At 36.9% G+C, this 27,211-nt stretch overlaps 1 protein-coding gene across 6 annotated transcripts in view; it reads left to right on the top strand.

Moving 5' to 3' along the window:
* The window catches only part of FAM214A (family with sequence similarity 214 member A), a 95,065-nt gene that overhangs the window by 14,756 nt on the left and 53,098 nt on the right, over window positions 1–27,211 (top strand). For 3 of the 6 annotated variants that reach the window (XR_003515625.1, XM_027569417.1, XM_027569416.1), the window contains exon 1: window positions 10,540–10,707. The exons of the other annotated variants lie outside the window; for them this stretch is intronic. Coding sequence is in view for 2 of the 3 variants with exons in the window: in XM_027569417.1 (XP_027425218.1) it covers window positions 10,671–10,707 (37 nt within the window). In the remaining variant the exon portion in view is untranslated. Of the gene's footprint in view, window positions 1–10,539; window positions 10,708–27,211 lie in introns of those variants that run through there. 6 annotated transcript variants of the gene reach the window in all.

Raw genomic sequence — 27,211 nt, 5'->3', positions numbered from 1 at the left:
AGGCCCCCCCCCAAATACTGAATAAGCTTTCCTGCCTGTGTTAAGGAGGGAATGGACATGTCTCCTCCCCGCCACCCAACCAAATAAACATTTTTACACCAAAGCTTCAAAAAAAATTTTTTTTTGTCCCTAGGAGGGATTTGTTCAGTGTATTGTGGTAGAAAGAGCACAAAGCAGGAAATCTTAGATCCCATCATTCATAACTCCTTAAAAATTGTTTGTCTGAAATGTGTGTTAAGTTGGAATACTCATTCAGAAGTTGGGATAAGGAATATACCTATGCCTTTGAGGAAGTGTGTTCAAATCTTAGTAATTGTGTCCATTAAATGCTGGTCCTGGAGGCAGATTTCTACAGTCCAGCATATAACAACCCTGACCTGTGCTTTTTCTTGTAGCTTATGTTGCAGGGTTCAGGTATCTGCCAGGGAACTCTGAATAGCTAACAATGAAAAAAAAAATCCTCAGGTTACTTAGTGGTACAGATTAAATTCCATCACCAAGAGCTCAGGACACTAAAATCCTTTTGTTATTCTGAAATTACTTTGAAAATCATGCTATTGCTAGAAATCGGAGTTGGAAAGGTCATTAGAAATAGTGAGTTTCTTTTATATTTATAGTTAGGAAAACAAGACCCAGAGAAAAAGAAGTAATCTGTCCAGCGATGAAAGTAAAACTCAGATTTCCTGCTAGCCAGTCTAGTGTGTCTATACTTCTATCTCTAGCGAGAACACAGCTGCCTCTAGTTTCTGCACCAGTAATGACCTAACGATCAATCAGCCTTCCTCAAGGAACTTGGAAGAAACATTGACTAAATGATTTTATTTTAACATTATTCTCCAAATAAAATATACCTACTTTCAGAAGAAAGTCAAATGGTAATAGACTCGAAGTGAAAGGCATATTTCATCCTTGAAACAGGATGCTAAAAAGAAAAAAATAAAATAAATGAAATTAGAGATAATGTGAAATTTAAAAATCAGTTAGCAGTATAAGCTCATTATTTAGAAATACAGAGAAAAATCTGTCTTTAATTTTGTCATATGAAAAACAGGGCTAGCTATAGTACTAAAAGGGCTATCATAATGATTAAATGAGGTACTCCATGTAAAGTGCTTAGAATAGTGTTTGATTCTGAAGAAATAATAAAATGTTACGTATTAATATATTAACATTTCTTCAAGTAGGATATGTACATATTCATTTTCTTTTTTAAACGATACGATATATTTATTTATTTGAGAGAGGGGTTGGTGGTGGGTAGGGGCAGAGGGAGAGATAATCATCAAGCAGACTCCACACTGAGTGCAGAGCTCAACACGGGGCTCCATCTCATGACCCTGAGATCATGACCTGAGCCAAAACCAAGTTGGTTGGTTAACCCACTGAACCACCCAAGCACCCCAATAGGTACATCTTGTAAGTGTTCTGAAGAGAACCTACAAAGGCTAAGAGAGTGACTAACCGAGGGCAGGGAAAAGCCCCTTTGGTTAGGATGATTAGGTAAGGCGTCTCTGAGAAAGTGAGGCAAGGATGTGAAGGAGCCAACTATGTAAGTATTGAGGGGAAGAACATTCCGGGCCAAGGGAATAGTATGTGCAAGGGACTTGAATTTAGAAAGAACCTGGCATGCTTTAGGATCTAAAAGAACAGAACATATAGCATAATTTGTGTTTCCTTCATTTGCTCACATTAGATTATCTCCTTCCCTAGAATATTTGTTCTCCAAGGGCTGGGACACATCTTACTATGTCTCTCACTCCTGTGACACTGTTTGGTATGGAGTTGGCATTTATTAGACACTTGAAAAAACATTTAATTGCCTATGCATGCTTAATCACCATCAGTGCCTTGTGGATGAAGACTTGATCTTTCTCCTTTCAGACAAAAGTATCCTAGGATTTAGTGAATTGTACATGGTTAACTTTTTTTAAAGAGCATTTGAAAAGCTGATACACAATTTAAATTATTTCAAATATATAAATTTTATATTTTGACTTACATTAGTGAGTTTCATGGAATAAGAAAATTCTCCTTTAAAAAAATGAAAGTGGGGCACCTGAGTGGCTCAGTCGTTAAGCGTCTGCCTTTGGCTCAGGTCGTGATCCCAGGGTCTTGGGATCGAGTCCCGCATCGGGCTCCCTGCTCCGCGGGAAGCCTGCTTCTCCCTCTCCCACTCCCCCGCTTGTGTTCCCTCTCTCGCTGTGTCTCTCTCCGTCAAATAAATAAATAAAATCTTAAAGAAAATTAAAAAATTAAAGTAATTTGAGTTAACCATTTTCTATCTCTATTTAACTGTACCATGAAGTTCAGATTTTCTTGGGATGGGATGGAAATGCTACCTGGGATCGTCCTGGTTTATGTCTGTTACTTCTGTCCAATCCTATTTCATGGTTGTCTTTCACTCTGTTTCATTGTTTAGACAAAGAATTTTATGGTCACCCTAATTATTAGCCATTTTGCTGTCCAACTAGCACACTCTATAATTCATATTTCATTCTGTATTAAAATAGCTTAAGTATAGCTTCAGGTAGACAATTTGCCCCAGCTGTGTTCTGTAGGATATTGCATATAATATTTTATAATTTATGTGGACTCTTATATAAGTAAAGGGATTGACAACATGGAATGCTTGCTTTGATTTAGTACAAAACACTTGGAATTTGTTTCAGAAATGCTTGATTCTAAGATGTTTTTACCAAAATGCACCTATTTTGACAAAATGTTCTTTTTGTTCAAAGTCATCTGAAATCTTAAGAACAATGCCTTCTGCGATAAATATTATATTAGTGATTACATAATATATTGGTAAAATAACCACTTTTAGAATTTACTGGTAAATGTAGTAAAATTTTAGACATTTGGATCCCTTTCCCTCTTTTCTCTGAAACAAATCTTCATAATGTGCTGTGCTGGAAATGCAATGATGAGCAAGAACTAATGTGGCCTCTGGAACTTGTGGTCTTTTCTGACGTTTTTCCTGAGTCAACAGACAAATCAAGACTGGAGGGTTACCCTGTGCTGTGTTGAAAGAGGCTCAGGTGGGGAGTAGAAGTGGCCCAGAGGAAAGCATATCAGATGGCCTGCACAGATCTGTAGAACTCCTGCATTCTCCTACCCTCTTCTATTTGTAGTAATCCCAGATATTTTTGGTTTGAATATAAGGTGTGTGTGTGTATGTGTTTTGGATATTCTGTTTTGGGGAATGAGAATTTATTTCTCAGTAATTGCAAGTTTCAGTTGAGGTGCTCAGTTCGTGAGGCCTTACTGATTTTGCCCTCTGGGCAATGCAGCTAAAATTTACTTCCTGGTCTAAAAGGTTAGAAACTATTGAGGGTAGTCAATGATAAGTATTTTCCACCAGCTTTCTGGGTGGCATCACTGTATAAACTAAAATAATGTTGAAAATGAACAATTTTGACCAATTGTAGCATTTAAATGAGGATAAAGAAAACAACTGTCTCCCTCTACAAAAAGGTATATGCAATAAGTTACAGAATTTGTACATTCTGTATCTTTAAAGTTCACTAAACATTTGTGTCTCTAGTAGTGTAGTGTCACCCCTGGTAAAGAAGGGTTCATGGAACTGAGTTGTGGCAGCATGTGAGGTGTGTGAATTTTGGTTGTAAATCTTCTAGCAGCTGCTTTTTTAAACTATTTAGTAAAATAAAACTTAATATCATCCTTTAATCTGTGCTTTCAAAGTCCATGTTGGTTGAATGTGATAAGGTTGAACCAAATATCTATTTGGGGACATGGCAGGGAATGGTGGTAATTGAAAGACAGTATCACATGGAGCAGTGGCTTTAAAATTTGTCAGCCCACAATTACAAAGACAGTTGATGTTGCTCCATCCCAGCACTCTGTCCCCCCAAACAAAAGTCATTACTTAGTCTTGCTCTGCAGTGGTAGCTGATCTTGTCTTTTTTCCTATTTTATTTAAAACTAAAGTCATAATTCCAACCCCTTAAATTAACTTGACAGCACATTTAATCTAGAGATTGTTTTAGCATCTAGAAGAATTAGAAGGGCCTGGGTTCAAGTTCTCGTTTTGTCACCTGCTCTGAGTAACCTTGACCAAATTACCTAACTTCTCTGAGCTTCATTTTCCTCATTGGTTGAGATTGAGGTAATAAAAATATTCATTTCATAGGTTTGTTATAATGACATAATCTGATGTTATGATGGCACAACCACCTGAATAAAGTGGTTGTGCCAGGCACTTAAAAAGCGCATAATTAATGGCTATTTTGGTTGTCTCCAAATTTTGTAAGCTTAGGGAATTGGGAGCGATAATAATGGTGAATCCTATTCAGAGGATAATTAGTTCAGTTTCAGTTATGTTAGCATTTGAGGTGTTACAGGTAGCCAGAGAGTTTAGACATATTTTTTGGAAACAAGACTATATGAAATAGTCTGAAGTTAGTGAATTTTTAAAAATCCAAGCAAATAGAGTATTAGAGCTTTGGGGACTTAACAATTGAGTCTTTCCTAAAGGTAAATGAGGTTTATTTAATTCTGTTATAGCTGTTTCACTTTACCAGCTTTCTGCTAACATTCTCCAAAATTTAAAATGCAGAATCTGTCATTTGTATGACTATTGGCATAATTATAGAGGTAAAGACATGTACTGGTGATAGGTAGTTGTGGGGAAAGAAGAACATGGGATTTGGAATTAAACCTGGGTTAGGTGATTCAGCTAGGTAATCCATCACCTACCTTAATCTTTATGGTTCAGTGTCTTTATCTACAAAATATCTTATTTCACAAAGTTAGATTGTCAAAGGGACAAATAAGTGCAAGAAAGATACATTAATTTCCATGGAAATACTTTTAGTAAAACATCGTTTTTTAGCAGAATAAAAAAATTCATGATGGCTCTAGATTTTAAGACTGGATCAAACATACCATTCTTTATAATATTATAGGAGATTAACAACATCCTAGAACTTGTCTTCAAAGAAGTATGGGTATAGGTAAAGAGCAACCCAGTGCATCTTGGCACATGTTTTATGTAATGATGATATTAATTTATAAAGAGTACTATAGGATATTAAAATGAATTCTTACATACCTGATCTTGATACTTAGTAAGTACTAGTGTGTGTACAAGATATTATTAGACAAAGTGTTTGTCTAGTAGCTTAGATTATAAATAACCCCTGTTCTAGCTCATTTTAAACAATGTAGTATGAATGATGCCAAAAACAGGCTAGAACATTTTCTTCTCTCCAAGATCTGAGATTTTGTAAACAAGTCTCTGCTCCTGGAGCTAATCTAGGTCATCATAACCCAAAATCTTTTGAAGGATGAGAAACCCAATTAAGTCTCTTAGTTACTTTTTAATATTTTAATTTTAAGAAATGTTTTAGCTCTTAAAAACACAGTAGTTTTGGATTGCTGTTTGGCCACTTAGCTTATTTGTACCATTTCATAATGAATACAAATCACTGGGTAATCATTTCAGCAACAATGATGGCTAGAAATCTCTGTGTGGAAATTAATGTAACTTATTACGGCTTAATTTATCCCAGTACTGACCTAAGAGTATAACATTTTGTTTTTTAATAAAAAGTGATCTAATGAGAAAAACCATAAATTTCCTAATTTCCAAAACTGTTAACAGTGTTAAATTTTAGCTATTATTTAGTCTTTATTGCAAATTTGTTACTGAACTGTGAAATGTGTTGTTAAAGGTGACATTATTTAAGAAACTTTAAAAATATGTGTCATAAATCTTTAGAAGTGAAGATTCAAATTTTATCTTTGTTATTAATATAGTATACTATTCATTAATAGTAATTGCCCCGTGTGTGTGTGTGTGTGTGTGTATGCACATTTGCCCTTTACCAACATCCTGTAGACCTGATGTTTGCAAAGGAAAAGAGGAGACTTCAATTGCTTGAGAGCCGCGTCCTGGGCTAGGTGATTTATAACTCGTAGAGGAATTATTACTCCCACTTTACAGGTAAAGAAATAGACTCAGGGGGCGCCTGGGTGGCTCAGTCGTTAAGCGGCTGCCTTCGGCTCAGGTCACGATCCCAGAGTCCTGGGATCGAGCCCCGCTTCGGGCTCCCTGCTCTGCGGGAAGTCTGCTTCTCCCTCTCGCACTCCCCCTGCTTGTGTTCCCTCTCTCACTGTGTCTCTCTCTGTCAAATAAATAAATAAAATCTTTAAAAAAAAATAGACTTAGGTTAAATAATTTGATAGCACAGCTTGTTTAGTAGAAAGATCTTAAACTCCTAGACTCTGGCTCTCCTCTGTTTTGTGTTGCTGCTTTAAAGGATCATTCCAGTAATGAGGTTGAGTTTTGTGCAGACACGTTTACACTGCTATCCCCAAGAAGACCACTGGAGATGATGATATTCTATTTGTGTAGAACATTGCTGTTTTCCAAAATAATTTTACCCTATCCTATTTGATCCTAACAACAAACCAACGTTGCAGGCAAAAAAGAAAAGAAAAAAGGATTCCTGACTCAGAAATGAGCAATTTCAGAGAAGTACTTAAGATTATAAAGCTAATTAAAGGTGGAGTTTAAAGTAGAACCCAGATCTGTGGTTCCTGGTCATTGTTCTTTTCTACTTCTTTTACTTTCTCCGGATTATGTATGTGATCTATGAATATGAAATAGTGAAGTTTTACAGATTGAATCTTTTGTGTCTTCATGCAGTGATCACACTTTATAACTATGGCCTGGCTCCCTGTTTAGCAGTCAAATCCTGTTTTCCTGTACTATGATTAGTGTATCAGTGACAGATTTGAGGTGTAATGGGGCTGTAATAGTGCTTATTGAATAAGTAATAAGTGGAAAATGCTGAGATTTCTGTAATTAAACTTTATTCTTGTATGATGCCATATTTTGCCTTATGGAAATGTATTTAAGAAAGGAGTTGTTAAGGGAAGGATAGCATTGGTTAAGAGGATGCATGTTAGATTTAGAAAGACCAAAACTTGAATCCTGGCTTTTCCCATTTGATTCTACTGTTCTTGGTCAAGTAATAAGCCAGTTTCCTCATCTTCGGGGATAGTAACTGGGTCAGAGGAGATAGGTATATAAAGAGACTTAACGCCGGGCCTGGGCCATGGGCCTACCTACATAGAAGCTATTATATCATTACCTGTAAAGGGTTCTTTTTTTTTTTTTTCCTTTTTCAGTAGCGGTGTATCTTTTTGTTTAGAAAGTATCCAAGCTAGCATGATTATCTCTAAAATCTTAAAAGTAGATAGTTCCCAATTATTTCTGCTAATGGAGGGACAGATGATCTGAAACAGTTGATATTTGAGACTTTTCCATTTTATATTTAGAATATGTAGTTTAAAAAAACTCATGGAAGGTCTTCTTTTTATTTCCTTATATGAGGATAATATAAGTAATTTATATTTCTTCAGCTGTCCATTTGGAGAGCACAGTTTTGACCATGCTATGTGAGTTGCAGGGGGAAAGGGGGGCATTTCATGGTTGGGAGTTGAGAATTAAGAACCTGGGACTAACATTTAATATAGCATTTCATATTATTCAGGTTTTTAACTTGTAGACTGTTGAGACCTACAAAGTAGATAACATGCCATTCTTTTATAGCATACCCATTTATAGCTTTGCGTACCAAGATAAACAAAAGCAGGGAAAAGCAAGCATTCTTCAGAATTAAGTAAAGTGCCATTATGAAATTTTTGGAAAACTGGCAGCACAGAAGAAACATTTCACTAAATCTCTTTGTTGGATTTTACTTTTTAAGGTGGCATGTCTCATGTACATTTTATTCATTTATAATTACATGTTTCTGACTAAATTTTTTAAAGGAGGACAGAGGGAGAGGGAAAGAATCTTAAGCACGTTCCACGCTCAACACAGAGCCTGATGAGGGGCTCAGTCTCATGACCTGAGATCATGACCTGAGCTGAAATCAATATTCAGTCGCTTCCTGGCTGAGCCACCCAGGCACGCCTGACTAAATTTAATTTTTATAAGTTCTCTTTGTATGTTAATCAGATTATAGGTAGAGGCTATCATTAGCTTTTAATTTAAAAGTTTGAGGATTATAACTGAAAGGAAATATTCCAAAATAATTTAGGGATTGTATATTATTTTTCCTTTTTTCTTTTTTTAAAGATTTTATTTATTTGAGAGAGAGAGAATGACAGATAGAAAGCACGAGAGGGAAGAGGGTCAGAGGAAGAAGCAGACTCCCTGCTGAGCAGGAAGCCGGCTGTGGGACTCGATTCCGGGACTCCAGGATCATGACCTGAGCCGAAGGCAGTTGCTTAACCAACTGAGCCACCCAGGCACCCTTATTTTTCCTTTTTTTGAGAGTGAAAGAGATTAATTTTGAATTATAAACTTATTCATCAAAAAATTTTAAAAAATTTATTTCCTTTGACTTCTAGTTGTATGACTTGAGTAAATAAACTTTTAGAGCTGATTTTCTTATTTGAACAGTGCAGATAATGATACTTGTTCTGTTTACCTCCCATGAATGTGAAATCAAATCAACTATTATTTAGGACATAAATCAGGCATGGTGCTAGGTTAGCAATAATGTAGACAAACATAGTGCTTCTCTTTAAAGCACTTACAAGTGGTGGAGGAGAATGTCATTCAACCAGCCATTTTGCAAATAATTATTTAACCTTCTATGAATTAAGTACTAAGTAGGAGGCATAGGGAGCGTAAGACTAGTCTTGGATCAGGGAAAGCTGCCCTGGGGAAGAGAAATTTAAGTTGAAACTTATCAACTGAAGGCGTTGTGGGAGACCACTCCTACTAGAAGAGGTATAAATAGTATTTTCAAAAACTCCAGTTTGAAGAAGCTTTGGATCCTTAGTAACCAAAAGTCCAGTCTGGCTGACTGACAGCACCTTACAGCCTTCACAATAGCCCTGTGAGTTGACTCCATTTTACAGATGAGAAAACAGAAGCTCAGAGTAGTTTAGTAAATTGTATAGGGTCTCATTGTTTGTAAATGGCAATTTTAGGTTTTGAACCCAGGTTGGTTGGCCTAACTCCAAACTAAATGTTCTCTCTACTATGCCCTTCTTTCTCTGAGTCACTTTCCCCACAGGCTTCTTGTGCTCCCAAATACTTCTTCCCTCTTGTTATTTCTCAGAGGGCTTAGCAGCTCTCCCTCTGGTTAACTGTGGGGCCAATGATCAGATTCTTTCTTTACGCTAATGTAATAATGACATTTAACTCTTACAGGTTCTGTACTTTGTACACTTACTTGTATACTGTAAAACTCCAGGGATCCTAGAAGCTTTTTCAGGGACAGGAATCTTGTGCACTCTGGGGCTGATTTGAAACTGCAGTGTTGTTTGTGGCCTCTCATTTAAAAATAGCCTCATGTTGCTCATGGGGTGCCTTAATGGAGCCAACATTTCCATCAGTCTCTGCTTCCTACCCCCAAGACACTCCAGATAAACAAAGATCTGAGTAATAAACAATGTGCTGCTCCTCTAGCCTCTGCCTACTCCCACAAACCTCAGTTGTATAGAAATCCTAAAGCCACACTAATGATGCATTTTATTGGAAAAAATGTAAATAAAAAGAGCTTAATTGCCTTAAAAGTTTAAAAAACACTATCCTAGTTTATGTGATGTTCAGGGGAAATATTTCCTAAAAGGGAGTTTTTCTGAACCTTCATATCTGTGTATCTCACCGCCAGCATTAACTCCCCCAAAACATCTTTATAAGTTGGGGAAGGATTTTTGTTTTTCTTAAGGCTTAGGAGATAGTGTAGACTGGTACATTGAAGCCCAGGACTTGAAACCTGAAGAAAATCTCCCATGCCTTCAATAGCTGCAGATGATTTTATGATAAAGAAAATAGATGAATTCAGACTAAATGTTTTATGTAAAAAGAGACATTTTAATGCAAATGCCTAGCTAAATCTTTATTGTTGTAAGAGTTTGCTAAGAAACTCTTTTCCCCCTTTTGGTCTTTTTCTAATCTGTTAACATCAATTTTTCTTACCCCTTAAAAGGCACTGCATAAATTTGAGGGGGGCTGTTTTATGCCCTATCCCATTTTAACGAACAGGTTGTGCTTTTCTTGGAATTTGTGAAGTTTGTTGTAAAGTAATTCTTTGTTCTAGGTAGATGGAGGTTGATGTTTTATTCTAATTGCTTTAAATTCTTAGATTTCTATATGTTTTCAGAGGGTTTCTCTTGGTAGAACCTGATTTACTTGAAATGTGAAATAATAAGCTGATTCCTTCCACCACTCCCTTTGTCCTGTTTCCTATGAAATACTGAAATAAATGTTTGCCTTATGAATTTCTCTCTTTGAAAAACATCCAGAGGCACACTTTTTAGGGGCTCATGCTAGAATACTTTTGTCGTTATCCTTCTACTGTTCTTTCAAGTTGCCTAAACACAGCTGAGTTGGTAAGAGGAGCAAAGACAACATGATAGTGCTGCCAAGTAGACAGGAAGCTGTAGTGGACCTAGCAAGCAGGGGCGGCTGAGCACACCCTCCATCCAATCAGCTGTGAGTGCTGTTGCTATGTGCGCTCGTACTCTGCTGCCTTTGTGGAAAACCTTACACAGAGGGAAGCGGAATCAGCACCCACTGCCGAACATTTGTTTTAACCACTGCAGACATCTGGGTCCCTCAGTCACTGACCGTGTAGCTATTGACAGCCAGAAGGCAACTTCTTTTATACAAGGATTCCAGTATGGTTTTCAGTGGAAACAAAGGGCTTCACAGAGAAGGTGTGTAATGAAGTGTTTTTAACGGCTTTATTTTGGAACTTCCAATTTTCTGTAGCTGTTTACCAGTTGTGGTGTTTGCTTTGCCTAGATTTTTAATAAATAGGTCTAGAAAAATGATCTCACTTTGAAAAACCTTGAACTTAGGGAATTTTTCTTTAGCTTCATATTTTCTTTGAACGGCCTTGCTTAAAAGATTATTAAAATGCTGATCTGAACAATGAGTAGGAAGAAAAGAAACCAAAATACAATGTGCTCACTTTAATGGAGGGAAAATGTGATAAAAATGAGAATACAGGGAAGAGAATTGGGGTTAGCCAGAAGCATGAACTGTATTTGGGAGCCGGAGGTGTTTTTTGAAAATAAAAGCTGTTAAGGAGAATGTATTTAAAAGAAGTTACCTATTTTTAACTGAATTCATTGTTTCTGTATTTGACAGATTGTCATAATTTAGCTTAGTGAGAATTTTGGCATCGTTTAGGAAATTGATGTGCTATCTTTTTATAAAGAATTTCTGAAGATACTATCGCAAATTGTACAATCTTGTAATTAATTTGATCCATTGGCTAGTTCTGTGCAGTTCAGATAAAGGATGGTAGTATAATCCAACCGCAAAGTCAGTGTCGTGTTCTGTTCTGTTAAATGTCCAAATGGAAAGTGGAAAAATAAAGGATGTTAAAAACAGCATACCACAAATGGTTAAGATAGTATTATAAAATTAGAGTAAGCCTCTAAAATGTAATAATTCTGTATCTATCTTACTTAATCCTGCAAATATAGTAAAATCTCATTAAATTAAACCTCACTAATTAAATATTTGTAATAATTGAACAGAATATGGATTACGATTTTGTTTTATGGGACCTGGAAAAACCAGTTTATTCAACTCATTGATTATGCGAAAGTTTGTAAAATATCTTAAACAAAAGTTTTTTACAGATTCTCATATAGAGTTGACATAGTTGGTTTAGCTAATGATTGTTTTAAATTAATTAAAGCAGAACAGAAGACTAACAGCATATTGCCCATTTATGAACAATTTTCTTTGGCTTATTCATTTTCACCTGGTTGTGTAACTGGCTCCTTTTTAATTCACTTAGTGATTTATGTCTGATGAATAAAATGAGTATAATATAAATTTAAAGTTGATATTAGAGCTTTATTTCTCATCTCTATAGGGATTTGTTTTGTTGTTGTTTTTTTCAAGAAATACCTGTCATTAAGTAGATTTAGCAGTCAATGTTAGCATAATTTGATAAGTGAGGAGAGGTATTTCTTTTCTTTGGAAAGAACTCAAAATATATCTCATGCTTTGGTGCCCATCACTGATCATTTTTTATGATACATATGTTTGTGTTAAGTTAAAGACTTCAAAAAATAGATGCAAATTTATAAAATAAATTGTCCATAAACATTAAAATGTTTAACATGAACCTGCATGTTACATTTCTTAGTATTTTTGTTTGTTGGGTGTACCCCAAAACTTGATAGGAGTTATCATAAAAATTATAGCATAATAGGGGCACCTGGCTGCCTCAGTTGGAAGAGCATGCAACTTTTGATCTCAGGGTCGTGAGTTTGAGCCCCACATTGGGGGGGGGTCGAGTCCCACATCAGGCTCCCTGCTGAGCAGGGAGAATTAAAACTCAAGAAGAATTATAGCAAAATAAGAAAGCTATTATATTCTTTGGACTTGATATCATCCAATGTAAAGCACTCATATGCAAAAGAAGATCTGTGAGGGGCCAGGAGACATAGGATGATAGGAGGACCCAAGTTCATTAAATATAACTCTAACCACATAGAAGCTATTCTAGTCATTTCCATTTTCTCAAGCTATCATTCTCATCAATCACTAATTTTATTTTTTAATGTAGAACCACAAAAACCGAGTTTTGCTTGAATTGATTTGCTACTTTTTCCTCTTGTTTCATTTCTTGAGAATTAATTGACTTCCCAGGAGCAGGCTGGTTTCATTCATATGCTGCAAAAGATAAAGGAACGTGATATTGGCAAGAAAGTGGCGTCTACTGCTATGTTACACAAAAGCTTTGACTTTGTGAGGCAGGAGGAATAGTCTTGGCAGAATCTCAGATTATTCGTGGGCTCAGTACCCAAAGATGTTTTTTATACTGGAACATCTGAAAGTGTTTGTCCAGTGTCAAAACCTGAGGCTAATAATTGATGTATATAGTCTGGTCAAATGTAGTAACATTGCTAGCATAGTTCAACTTTTTGAATTCATCTGTTATTTGACAATACAGTTTTTTTAAAGATTTTATTTATTTGAGAGAGAGAGAGCACAAGAGGGGATAGAGTCAGAGGGAGAAGCAGACTCCCCGCCGAACAGGGAGCCTGATACGGGACTTGATCCCGGGACTCCGGGATCATGATCTGAACCGAAGGCAGTCGCCTAACCAACTGAGCCACCCAGGTGCCCCTGACAATACAATTTTTATTGTCTCATTCTATGTCAAATCTTTAAATTGGCTATATTTTTTTTTTAAAGATTTTATTTATTTATTTGAGAGAGAGAATGAGATAGAGAGCATGAGAGGGGGGAGGGTCAGAGGGAGAAGCAGACTCCCTGCTCCGCAGGGAGCCCGATGCGGGACTCGATCCCAGGACTCCAGGATCATGACCTGAGCCGAAGGCAGTCGCTTAACCAACTGAGCCACCCAGGTGCCCCAAATTGGCTATACTTTTATGTACTTGTAGAAAAATAGTTCAGTTCTCGAAAATAGTGGTTTCTTTTTTTTGCCTTGGCCACTTACTAATATTTATCAGATGCAATGATTGATATAACTGTTTTTATTTTAAATAAAGTTGTTTCTCTTTGTTTTGAAATCACCAGGCAATAATATGTAGTGTTTCATATACAGTTCAAAAAATTCTGTAACTTAAAACCTCAGGAACGGGTGACAGTCTGAGTTTTTCTTTTTTTTCCAGGTCTCCTACGAAATCTTTTTTTTAATCAACTCTACTTCAAATATTATTCCAAATGTTTGTTTCCTATATGTGTGCATAAGTGCTATATGATACAGTTTTGTTATTGTTTTTTTCCTGTTAATTTGTTTTTGTTTTTTCCCCCCCTTCCTTGAAGAAATTCTGCTACTTACTCATATTCTGAATTCCAAAAAGATTTGATTGTCATAGCTGAGCAGGGAAGTTTAGTCTTGACAACTTTATGTCAGGCATTTTCATTTAGCAGCATGCCAAAAACTTCCAGAGAAAAGGCATATACTGTATTGCTTTGGAAGACTATAGTAAATCTTATTTTTTTTAATCTTCAGATGTTGCTATATCTAAAATCAAAGACCCAGGTTTTAAAAATGTAGTCAATGCAGTATTGCTTGAATCTGATTATATAATCCTTTGTGATGAGGCTAAGTTAAAAGTGGTAGCATGATGGCCATTAATTGAGAAACTAAAAATATCTTCTTCTTGTTTCTTTGCTGGTCTTCTCAATTTTATTCATTCAAAGACTTCTAAACATCAAAGGATTTGAATTAGAAGCTTTATGATAAACACAGGGACATTATAAATTATAGGAAGTTGTTGAGATGGATTAGGAAATATAGGCTCACACATAGTTGGTCCTCAGATTGTGCTCTAAGCTTCTTGTCATCCTGAATATGAAAGGAAAACTGCCAATCAGTTGTATATGTCTCTGTTATTTAACATGTTATTGCTAAATATTGGCCATTAAAAATCTAAGTTGATTTCTGTTTCCTTAATATTTTGAGATTTTTGGGGGGTGGTCACATTTGGGGTAGCTTATCTATTCTGTATGATTTTTTTTTTAAGATTTTATTTATTTGAGGGCGCCTGGGTGGCTCAGATGGTTAAGCGTCTGCCTTCAGCTCAGGTCATGATCCCAGGGTCCTGGGATCGAGTCCCGCATCGGGCTCCTTGCTCAGCAGGGAGTCTGCTTCTGCCTCTGCCTCTGCCTCTCCCCCTGCTTGTTCTCTCTCTCTCAAATGAATAAATAAAATCTTTAAAAAAAAAAAGATTTTATTTATTTGAGGGAGAGGGCACAGGGCAAGGAGCAGAGGGAGAAGGACAGGAAGACCACACTGAGTGCAGAGCCCGGTGCTCTCTCCCACAACCCCGAGATCGTGACTCGAGCCAAAATCAAGTCAGACATTTAACGAACTGAGCCACCCAGGCATCCCTGATTTTTTATTTTTTAGCAGTATTGGGCACAGTTTCACCTCTTTGAGCAGTAGTTTCCCAGTCAATATAAGGAGATCTTAGGGTAATTGTGGAATTTAAATGAAACAGTGTAAGAAAACTACTCAGGTTAGTGGCACTGAGTTAACACTCAATAAAATGTGAGATTTTATAATAAACTCTTTGAAATTATTTTTGAGTTCTGAGGATTTTAAGTGTAGTTTTTTTTAGACTTTCCCCCTGAGCTTCACATATGTTGATATAATTTTAGTTTTCTCCGTTTTCTAATACTTCATGATCTAGAGAGTCATGGAAATAATGGGATTTGGGCAGAAGAAAGGACACAGAGTTCATAGAGAAGTACATAACTAAGTTTCTGGAGAAAGATAATAGTCAAGAAGGGTAAGGAAATAATGGGTAAACTAGAAAGGTAAATAAAGGAGGGAAGGCAGAAAAAAATACTCTGTTTGATGTAGTGTTATCTTGGTGGTATGTGTGTGCATGCATATGCATGCACACACAAATATCCACAAATGCTGAGCTGACTGATTAGAGCTGCTAAATCCACTAGGTATTTGTTTCCTGGGAAGTAACTTTTTCTGATTTTTCTTTTGAATCCCTCAGCTAGGATTAGTGTAAGGGTGACCTTGTATTTGACACCCACATTAATGACAAGGGACAAGTCAGCTACCTGAGAGCCAAAAATTAAATATCACATACATGATGAATGTAACTGTGTTGAAATGTAAAAACTTCCAGAGAAAAAGCTGTTGGTGTAGGACTAAATTTTGAAAACGCAAACTTCCAAGCCAAAATGTTCAGAAAATGCTCTTTAGTCATTTTAATATGTACACAAAATTTCAACTGACTGTAGACTTTTCATTGCTTTGAGTGGTCATAACATTCTTTTAGGAGAGAGGTATAATCTTGAGTTCCCATCCTGGTTTCCATATTTTCATCAAGTGCTAAGATTTTGTGATTCCTACGTAAACTAATATTGTTTAGCTCTCCAACTTGCTGATGATACAGTTTAGCTTATTGAGAATTAGAGAATAAACAAATGTGAAGGAAAGATCATCTTTTCCAAGTGTATTCCATTTTATCACTGTTAATATGTTCTGAGTACTACCCAACTAGCTAGCTTCTGCTTTGGGTCCAGAGACTATTTTGCAACTGACAAAAAGGATAGGAAAACCGTTTTAGAAATAAGTATTCTGGTTTAACCTAATTGCATTGCATTGTGTCCTTGGTGTGGGGGGTGGGTAGAAGGGGGAAAAAACATACTTACCTTAAATCACTTTTCTCAAAAAAAAAAAATCCACACAGAAAAAGAACGAGAGAGAGATTGCTCTATGCCAGTATTTCTCAATTTGCAGTACTGACCCTTTTGAAAATCTGCTGAAAACTGTCAGTCTCTGCTAGGAGAAAAACCCCACATCTATGTATATACACACTTGATTTTGTGGAAAATATCCAGAGGTTCATAAATTCTCTTAGGTTAAGAAATTTATTGGCCATATCTTGGTTTTAGACATAGAATAAAAGCATTAATTTTTAAAAATTGTTTATTTTTTTGTTTTTGGCACAGGGTCATCTTCTGAATGTACAGAAGAATTTGTGGTTTTGAGAGACAGTACTTTGTTTCCTTCTCTGACACCGTTTTCTCAGTTTTTTTCCCCCGTGGTTCTTTCTGAGGTATGGGGTGATAATACCATAGGATCAGGAATATTCTCACAAATGACAATGAAGAGGACAATACTTCCTACTTGAGGATTTTTGAGGCCCTAAAACAGTGATGAATTAGGTCTAATGGTTTATGCAGAACACAGAAAATTTAAATTCAATAGGGTTAGTGCAAGTAAGAACAAATGCATAAAATCTGTGTAGCTCTAAGTCTGTGCCCATGCATCCATGATGGTATGGTTTAAAGCACAGTTCTGGCAGCCTGGACTTGAAGGAAGCATGACAAATGGAAATTTCCTCAATAACATTGACTAGTTTTAATTCTTACATTTTAAATATCAAGTCCTCTGGGAGCTTTCTCTGATTTCCAAGATTGAGTTTCTTCATAAGCATACCCTAATCTACCTCTGTTATCATTTATCACATCACCGTGAATTAGATATATCTGTAGTATCTCCATCAGACTGTCCTCCACTTGGAGGCAGCACTGCAGCTTGAGCTCCCCATTGCCTTTGGGAGAAGAACTAGATTTCACTGACGTTTTTGAAAAGTAGATACTTCTCTTTTTCAACTCTTACCTTCTAGGCAGTCTTTAAAATTACTTAAAATTTAGCACTCTTTTGTAGAGTTTATTTATTTATTTTTTAAAGATTTTATTTATTTATTCATGAGAGACAGAGAGAGACAGAGAGACAGAGAGGCAGAGGGAGAAGCAGGCTCCCAAGGAGCAGGGAGCCCGATGCGGGACTCGATCCCAGGACCCTGGGATCATGACCCGAGCTGAAGGCAGACGCCCAACCATCTGAGCCATCCAGGCGCCCCTCTTTTCTAGAGTTTAAGCTGCCTCCAACTTATCATATAAGCAGCCAGTATATTGTTATGATGAATTTGCTCGGTAAATCCCTGAAAAAAGGCAGATTTCCAGTAATCAAGAGGGAAATTAGAACTCAAAGTACTCTCTGTCTCTTATTTTTGACAGTTTAAATGTTTTTGCCCTAGGCTAGAGATTTGGTGATTACCTAACCCACTTTCATTATTTTAAAAACAAATGTTTCCTTGTTCATTTAAGAGAATTATATTGGGGCACCTGGCTAACTCAGTAGGTAGAGTAACTCTTGATCTCAGCGTCATGAGTTCGAGCCCCATGTTGGGCCTAGAGTTTACTTAAAAAATTTTACTTTAAAAAAGTTTAAAAAGAATTATATTGATAAAGGGCATTAAAAACAACAAAACTTTTTCAGTACAAAAGAGGGGGCAGAGACTAGGTCCCTGTTGACTAAATTAAGACCTGCTTTAGGAAGCAAAGAAAGTTGAGATTCTAATTAGGTTTAGGGCAGTGTTTCAGGTGATACATTTGTAGAATTTTATTTCCAACTTCGACTTTTCAAATTTAGAAAAAATAGAAAACCAGTTGGCAGTTAAAATATTAAACCCAAGAGAAGAATAAAATAATTATCTGAAAAGGGTCAGAGTAAGCTTTTATCACTTTAATCAGAAATAAGCTGAAATAAGAAGAAAACAAGATATAATAGAACATTGACCATTCATTATTTCAGCAAGTGTTCTAGTGCTTGTTCATGCCAAGCAGGTAGGCTGGGCAACAGGACCAGCTTGTTCTTGTGCAGCCTAATGGGTTAGAGGAGAGGTGCAAATAATGATTTAATTTTATTTGTGTTAAGTTTTAGGAAGGGAAAGCATAAGGTGCAATGAACTCATACAAAAAAAATAAAAAGCCCTAGAAGGGTGTAATGGGATCAAATGAGATGGATAAGCCCCAATGATGAATTATGTGTTTAAACTGAAACAGAGATAATCTCATTATTTTATGCCTTATTTATTATTTAAAGATTTATTTATTTATTTTGGGGGGTGGGAGGGGCAGAGGGAGGAGGAGAGAATCTTCAGGCCGACTCCCTGCTGAGCACTGAGCCTGACCTGTGGCTTGATCCCAGGGCCCTGAGATCATGACCTGAGCTGAAATCAAGAGTCACATTCTTAAATCAGTTGAGCCACTCATTTGCCCCTCTTTTTTTTTCTTTCTTTATTATTGCAATATAATTAACATACAGTGTTCTGTGTTTCAAGTGTACAATATGGTGATTCAACAACTCTGTACATTACTCAGTGCTCATCACAATAAGCCCTTCACCTGTTTCACCCATTCCCCCCCACCCTGTGGCCTAAATTTTTATCTGTATAACTTTTTTTTTAAGTGGGGCTTGAATTTACGACCCTGACTTGCGTGCTCTGCCACCTGAGCCAGCTAGGCACCTCTAATCTGTAGAACTTTGATCAAGTGTAAAGTTTAATTTTTAACCCCATATGAGTAGAAATTATGTAGAAAATGTAATGAGGGGGGAAAAAAGAGAGGTAATATAATGAGAAAAATCCCAAGCCCAAGAGCAACAAACAAATCTGATCATGATGAACACAGTAGAAATATTTAGGACCTTTATGAAGAAAATTTAAAAAGTCTGCCAAAGAATATTTTAAAAGGCTTACATAAGTGGTGAGATTTATGCAGTTTTCAAGAAGTTGAAGTAATTTTTGAGTCACCAGTTATAATTTGGGAGAATTATTGATAATTCGTGAGGTATCTAAAGACCAGAAAAGCGGTAGGAATGTTAGGAGAGTTGGAGTGCTCTCCTGATGCACAGATTCGTTACCTCTTTACTGCAAGGTTTTTCTGTGGCGTGGCTTTAAGAATATTGGCGTTGCTGAGCTGAAGGATTAAAACAATTGAGGTAGGGCTCTGAGGCCTGCCAGGAGAGGAGTGTTGGAAACAGAAGGAATTCTAAGTGATTCATTGGAATACAGAGAATGGGATATCTTGAGGTGGCTCTAGGCGAGAGTGAGTAGGTCAGTTTGGTCAGAGCATTGGATGTATAAAGGCAGAAATGAGAGAAGTGAACAGATAGGGTTCTTTTTCACCTCATCTCTCGTTTTTCTCTTCTATGCATCCGATGTACCAGCTAAACTAGGAATGGTGAGGGATCAGGTATAGGCGGTTGTTAATAGAAGTCAAACCTTATCACTGATGGCTTATTGGGAGCAAGGGAAAAGGGGGGAGGCATAAATGATTCTTAAGATTCCAAGTCACAAAATGCAAAAATAGCCGAGCTTGGGACGAGTTTTGTATTCTCACTAGCAACGCCATGACTGTTTTTAGTTTGTGATTGAGTAGCAGATGTACCAGGATCAGTGCTTGTGGCCAAAGTAAGACTAACAGTAAATGGGATAGTATGTTATAACTCCAAAAATTGGCACAAGTAGAGTGAGGTACCGTTTAAATTGGAAGGGGACATCTAGTTTCACATACCTTCATCTTACAAGTCAGTTTGCTGAGAGTCACAGAGTTTAATTGACCTTTCCCAAGGTCCTGGGGCTAGTTTATTATAAAGCTGAAATTAGAATCCAGGTCTTCTGGCTTCTAGTACATGGATTTTTCATACTTTTTTCAAGTTGCTGTAACATTTTTTTCATTAGATTTTTCTTTTACTGAGAGATCTGTGAATTTCAAGATCTTTTACAAGTATAAATGTTATTAAGGTCTGTTATTTAGATATCACAATTTAGGGAAAAGATCTGAGGTAAATGTGGAGTGAAAGATTAGTAAGTTTATTTTCTAAACAGATGATTTTGGAAAAATACAACAACAAATAATTGCTTGATCGTAATAGCTGTGTTCAGTTGACTATAGTTCTAATTGTGTGTGAATTGGCTGAACTAAAACCAGTTTAATCTGGTTCTAGGAAATATTCTATACTTGCCTGACTGAAGGTGGTAATGACCACAGAGTCATCCAATAAAACATTAATTAAAAGCATTACATTAACATTAAATCCTACAGCTTGATCATTATCTTTATCAAAGAATAGTGCCTTTGGCAGAGTTAACCATTTTTTTTACATTATTATTTTTTTCTCTAAATTTTTTATTGTTATGTTAATCACCATACATTACATCATTCGTTTTTGATGTAGTGTTCCATGATTCACTGTTTGTGCATAACACCCAGTACTCCATGCAGAATGTGCCCTCTTTACTACCCATCACCAGGCTAACCCATCCCCCCACCTCCTCCCCTCTAGAACCCTCAGTTTGTTTTTCAGAGTCCATTGTCTCTCATAGTTCGTCTCCCCCTCCGATTTACTCCCCTTCATTCTTCCTCTCCTGCTATCTTTTTTTTTTTCTTAACATATATTGCATTATTTGTTTCAGAGGTACAGATCTGTGATTCAGCAGTCTTGCACAGCACTCACCATAGCACATACCCTCCCCAATGTCTATCAGCCAGCCACCCCATCCCTCCCACTCCCCCCACCACTCCAGCAACCCTCCGTTTGTTTCCTGAGATTAAGAATTCCTCATATCAGTGAGGTCATATGATACATGTCTTTCTCTGATTGACTTATTTCACTCAGCATAACACCCTCCAGTTCCATCCACATCGTTGCAAATGGCAAGATCTCATTCCTTTTGATGGCTGCATAATATTCCATTGTGTATATATACCACATCTTCTTTATCCATTCATCTTGGCTCTTTTCCACAGTTTGGCTATTGTGGACATTGCTGCTATAAACATTGGGGTGCATGTACCCCTTCTGATCCCCACATTTGTATCTTTGTGGTAAATACCTAGTCGTGCAATTGCTGGATCATACGGTAGCTCTATTTTCAACTTTTTGAGGAACCTCCACACTGTTTTCCAGAGTGGTTGCCCCAGCTTGCATTCCCACCAACAGTGTAGGAGGGTTCCCCTTTCTCTGCATCCCCGCCAACATCTGTCTTTTCCTGACTTGTTAATTTTAGCCATTCTGACTGGTGTGAGGTGGTATCTCATTGAGGTTTTGATTTGGATTTCCCTGATGCCGAGTGATGTTGAGCACTTTTTCATGTGTCTGTTGGCCATTTGGATGTCTTTTTTTTTTTTTTTTAAAGATTTTTATTTATTTATTGAGAGAGAGAGAGAATGATAGAGAGAGAGCATGAGAGGGAGGAGGGTCAGAGGGAGAAGCAGACTCCCTGCTGAGCAGGGAGCCCGATGCAGGTCTCAATCCCAGGACCCTGGGATCATGACCCAAGCCAAAGGCAGACGCCTAATGACTGAGCCACCCAGGTGCCCCAAGAAAGTAGTTTCTTGAGATGGAATCTGTTCTTGGTGAAGATTGTTGAAATGACAAAAGAGGATTTGGACTACAACATTAACTTAGTAAAGCAGCAGCAGGGTTAGAAAGGATTGACTCCCATTTAGAAGGAAGTACTACTGTGGGTAAAATGTTATCAGACAGAATCATGTGCTACAGAGGAATCTTTCATGAAGGAACGAGTCAATTGATGTGGCAAAGTTCATTGTCTTATTTTTTAACAAATTGCCACAGCACCGCAACTTCAACCACCACCCCAGTCAGTCAGTAGTCACCAACATTGAGGCAAGACCCTCCAGCATCAAAAAGATTAACTCCCTAAAAGCTCCCGTGATGGTTAGCATTTTTTTAGCAATAAAGTATTTTTTAAATTAAGGTGTATACAATTGCTTTTTTTAGACAAAACTGTTGCATACTTAACAGACTACAGTATGGTGTAAACATAACCTCTGAGAAGCCCAAAAGTTTATCTGACTTACTTTATTGCGATAGTCTGGAAGTGAACCTGCGATTTGCTTTATTGTGGTAGTCTGGAAGTGAACCTGCGATATCTCTGAGGTATGCCTGGATATTTTACATGTGACTCTTTTTACAAGGTATTTATTTTGATCTATGATCTAATGTGCTGTTTCTCAAAGTGTGTTTCTGAGATCACTTGCGTCAGAGGCATATAGAGCTTTCTTGTTAAATAGGCAAGGTACCGGGTGCCTGGGTGGCTCAGTTGATTAAGCGACTGCCTTCGACTCAGGTCATGATCCTGGAGTCCCAGGATCGAGTCCCACATCGGGCTCCTTGCTCAGCAGGGAGTCTGCCTCTCCCTCTGACCTTCTTCCCTCTCATGTTCTCTCTCTACCATTCTCTCTCTCTCTCAATAAATAAATAAAAATATTAAAAAAAAAATATGCAAGTTACCTGAGTCAGAATCTCTGGGAATAGGACCTGGAAATATACATATAAGATTATACTTGTATTAGGATCATATTGCTGCTAGAGGAAATTACCACACCTTTATGGCTTAAAACAACACAAATTTCTAGTTTCACAGTTCTGTAGTTCAGAAGTTTAAAATTGGTCGAAAGGACTGTGTTTCCTAGGGGAAAATCTGTCTCCCTGACTTTTCAAGTTCTAGAGGCCTCCCATATTCCTTGGCTCATGGTCCCTTCCTCCATTTTCAGAGCTAGCAGTGTAGATCTCCTTTCTGACCTCCTGCAGCATTATAAACATCTAAATTCAGATGGTAGACATCTCTTACATAGGTTTATTCAGCTGCATTTCTAACAAAATATAGGATGCCCAGTTAAATTTGAATTTCAGATAAAGAGTAATTTTTTAGTGTAAGTATGTTCTATACTGAAATTCAAATTTAACCAGCATCCTGTATTTTTATTTGCTAAATTGAACAACCATAATCATAGAAAGTAAATGACTCCGCATAATTCTGTCTCACAGCCCTAGAGTTAACTATAAAGAGCAGTTTGGTATGTGTTTGGGGTTTTTTCCTGTAGATAATTAAGATCAGCTGTATAACTGTACCAGTGTTATGCATTTTTATATAGCAGTATTCTACAACTTCTTTTTTTTACTTGATAGCTTCTCATGTTCATATCAGCAATATTTAAAAGTTTAACTACCACATTTAGTAATATAATCACTTAAATTTTTTTTAAAAGATTTTATTTATTTATTTGACAGAAACAGCCAGAGAGGGAACACAAGCAGGGGGAGTGGGAGAGGAAGAAGCAAGCTTCCCGCCAAGCAGGGAGCCCTATACGGGGCTTGATCCCAGGACCCTGAGATCATGACCTGAGCCGAAGGCAGACACTTAACGACTGAGCCACCCACGCACCCCAATCACTTAAAATTTTTTATTAAAAAGTAGTAAAATTGTGGAAAAGTAGACTTTTAAAAAATATACTACAATATTTTTAATGGTTTCAAATTATAATCAAATATAATAATGACATTTAGGTTTAACCCATTTCTAGATCTTTAAGGCATCACAGGGACCTTACCTAGGACAACTTTGTTTCAATTGTTAACCAAAAAGAGTTGAAGAAAAATTGGTAATATCTGCGTTTCACTCAATAGAGGCAGTGCATGAACACTAGGGAAATAAGTACTGAAGTAGGACTAAGATATGTTATTTCTGGAGATTTTCTGTATATTTTTGCTACTGGCACATAATCTGTGTAGACTTAATGCTTTAATGTTTCATCAGAATTTGTCAAAATAATTGAGGTGAGCTACATGAAAGCATTTATGACTCAGAAAAATTACAGTATAAACAAAATGTGCTGTATTGACTTCAGTGCAATTAAAATGATTGATTCTAAAAAAACTAGACTTACAATATTAAAATCTGCATAAACTTGGCATTGAGATGGATTTTAAGATGCAGGTGAAAGAAAAAATCACTTTAATGATGGAACTTGTCTCAATTTTAGGATCTCATATGTTTAGAAAGATCAAGTATGACTTTTTGCTAACTTGAAGATAGTATCAGAGAGAGAGATGTTAAAGATTTATTATAAAAAGTTTAAAGCCTCCCCATTACATAACGGAGTTGAGATTTGGATACATATGGTTTCTCTTCCAAGACTCCCCACAAATGTTTAAGGAAAAATTTTTTTGAATCAGCCAACATGTCATTTTTTATTACAATATAGAAAATGAACTTGGTGCAATTTCCTTATTCTTATAGCTCTAATACAACTATAAAACCAAAATAGTTTTAAAAACTAAATGCAAATAAAACTGTAGAACCAGTAAATTTTAAATGATTATGATATGTTATAAAGTTAAGTCAAAATGTGAGTATAGTAGTTGGTATTATAGGCCAAATCTTTCTGAGTTGAGCATGCCTCTTGGTATTTGCTTGTTGTATAACCCTCTGTCAACTTTTGTTGGTACCATAGGCCACAGAGACATTGTGCACACAACAGAAAAGTGTCATCTGTTTTTACTATTATAAATGAGTCCAGAGCTATTAGTCATGATATTTAAAGACTAGCAAAACTGTAAATGTAAATTATAATTGTAAATATGAATATGAAACAAATTATAAGGCAATCCTTGATTATTATTAGCCACCCCGGTGATTCAGAGTAGGTTTGTGCTCATTTTTGGAGATTTTCATTGAAAATAAATCACATGTTAAATTTGGAGAGGGAGCTGTCAGGTCCCCAGAGTGTCCACAGACCCCCATATGAGAACCACCTCAACCTCAGTTACATATAATGAATGGGTATATGCAAATTCATGGTTATAACTGAAAACACAACTTCAGTGTACATATGTTAAAGTGTATCTCTGCTTTGCTAATATTACCACTGCTTTCTTTATATGGGCCCCCTTGCCTAATATCTTCATTCTCTCCTTTTGTGTGGTATTAAGCTTCCAACTAGAGCAGTAGTTCTCAACCCTGGTTGCACATTAGAATTGCCTAGGGAGCTTTTAAAAGAATGTTTTAATACCTAGTATTGGATGGGTACATGAGTTTTGTTTCTGTTTTATTATTGTTGCTGTTGTTGTTTATTTTTAAAGCTCTCCAGTTAGTTCAATGTGCAGCTAGGATTCAAAACCACAAGATTCTAGGCTGCTGAAAATTTCTAAGGCACTTTGGCTTATTAAGGATCAGTAGAATTATGTATTGCATAATGGTGTTTATTGTATGCCCGACACTGTATTCAATACAACATACTGTTACCTCAGGAAATTGGTGATACTATGAGATAGATATTACCTCCATTTTTCAGGATAGTGAAGTTTAGAGAGACTAAATAGGTTTCCGTGGCCACATAGTTATTAGCAGGAGAACCAGGACTCAAATTGTCTATTAACCATAAAATTGTAGGGGCGCCTGGGTGGCTCAGTCGTTAAACGTCTGCCTTCCGCTCAGGTCATGATCCCAGGTCCTGGGATCGAGCCCCGTATCAGGCGAAGCCTGCTTCTCCCTCTCCCACCCCCTCTTCCCCACTTGTGTTCCCTCTCTCTGTCAAATAAATAAATAAAATCTTTAAAAAAATAAAAACTAAATATCCATTCTTTTCACCCTATTATTACACTATAGATTTACCTCAACCAATCATTATTAAACACATACTTTGATGGAAGTATTTTTACTTTGATTAAAAATATATAAGCATGGTGGTGCCTGGATGGCTCAGTTGGTTAAGCATCTGCTCTTGATTTTGGCTCAGGTCATGATCTCAGGGTCCTGTGATCAAGCCCCATGTCAGGCTCCTCGCTGAGCGCCGAGCTTAAGAAGTATCAGCTGTAATTATAACTGTTAGTGTTAAAACTGCATAATGAGGGGCACCTGGGTGGCTCAGTCATTAAGCGTTTGCCTTTGGCTCAGGTCAGGATCCCAGAATCCTAGGATCGAGCCCTGCAGCGGGCTCCCTGCTCCAAGGGAAGCCTGCTTCTCCCTCTCCCACTCCCCTGCTTGTGTTCCCTCTCTCGCTGTGTCTCTCTCTGTCAAATAAATAAATAAAATCTTAAAAACTGCATAATGATCCACAACCACAGACTAGGGAGCAGTGTCCAACAGTCTTTACTGCAGTATAAATGAAATAATCTGTTTTCCATCTATTTTCTATAGATAAGTCCTTTTAAACAGAAATCCAACTGGCATTAAATTCGTATTTCCCAGACTGCTGTATTTACAGAATGCTGAAAGTCATCATTGTACAACATATTGTACTGCTCCTTAGGGACTTTTATTCCAGCATATTCTCAAAATACAGAATTTAATACAGATACTAAATAGTCTAATGCAGGGAAATTTTGTCCAAGAAACATAGCGCCAGAAGTTACATGAGAAACAAGGTTGTTGTCAGTAGACTTTGAGAATGTCAGTTATTATAAAACTGTGCTTCCTTCAGTCACATAACAATTTTTTACTTGTGATGCAAATCCAATAACAAATAATGTTACAGAGGCAACATTTGTCCCTTCTTCCAGTAACCTGTTTTTTCCAGGCCCTGAAGACTTCTGAGTATTCTCATACTTAACAGGCATTCAAATGCTTATTGTAAACATAAACTCTGTTAATTTAAGTTTGTGTAGAAGGCTATTTTGTTGATGTTGTTGTAGTCCTAGGACAGTAAAGACTCATCTGAGCTTTGATACTTTTCTTTTTTGCTTGTGTAGTTGCCCCCTATAATTTTTGTTTATTTCTTCATAATTCATGCTTCCTGAGTGAGACATCTTAAGTACAGTTTTAGGATAAGTGAATACATTATTTTCGTTACTGATTTTTTTTTTTTTTTTGACAGAGACACAGTGAGAGAGGGACACAAGCAGGGGGAGTGGGAGAGGGAGAAGCAGGCTTTCCGTGGAGCAGGGAGCCCAATGAGGGGCTCGATCCCAGGACCCCGGAATCATGACCTGAGCCGAAGGCAGACGCTTAATGACTGAGCCACCCAGGCACCCCTGGTTTTTATTTTTTAATGCAAAAAGTAAAAAATAGTATCTTTCTGGCATTTTATAATAGGTAAATT

Source organism: Zalophus californianus, chromosome 6 (assembly GCF_009762305.2).
Source record: "Zalophus californianus isolate mZalCal1 chromosome 6, mZalCal1.pri.v2, whole genome shotgun sequence".
Lineage (NCBI taxonomy): Eukaryota > Metazoa > Chordata > Mammalia > Carnivora > Otariidae > Zalophus > Zalophus californianus.
Note: the sequence above shows the minus strand (reverse complement) of the source record. Positions and strands in the feature narration are given on the sequence as shown.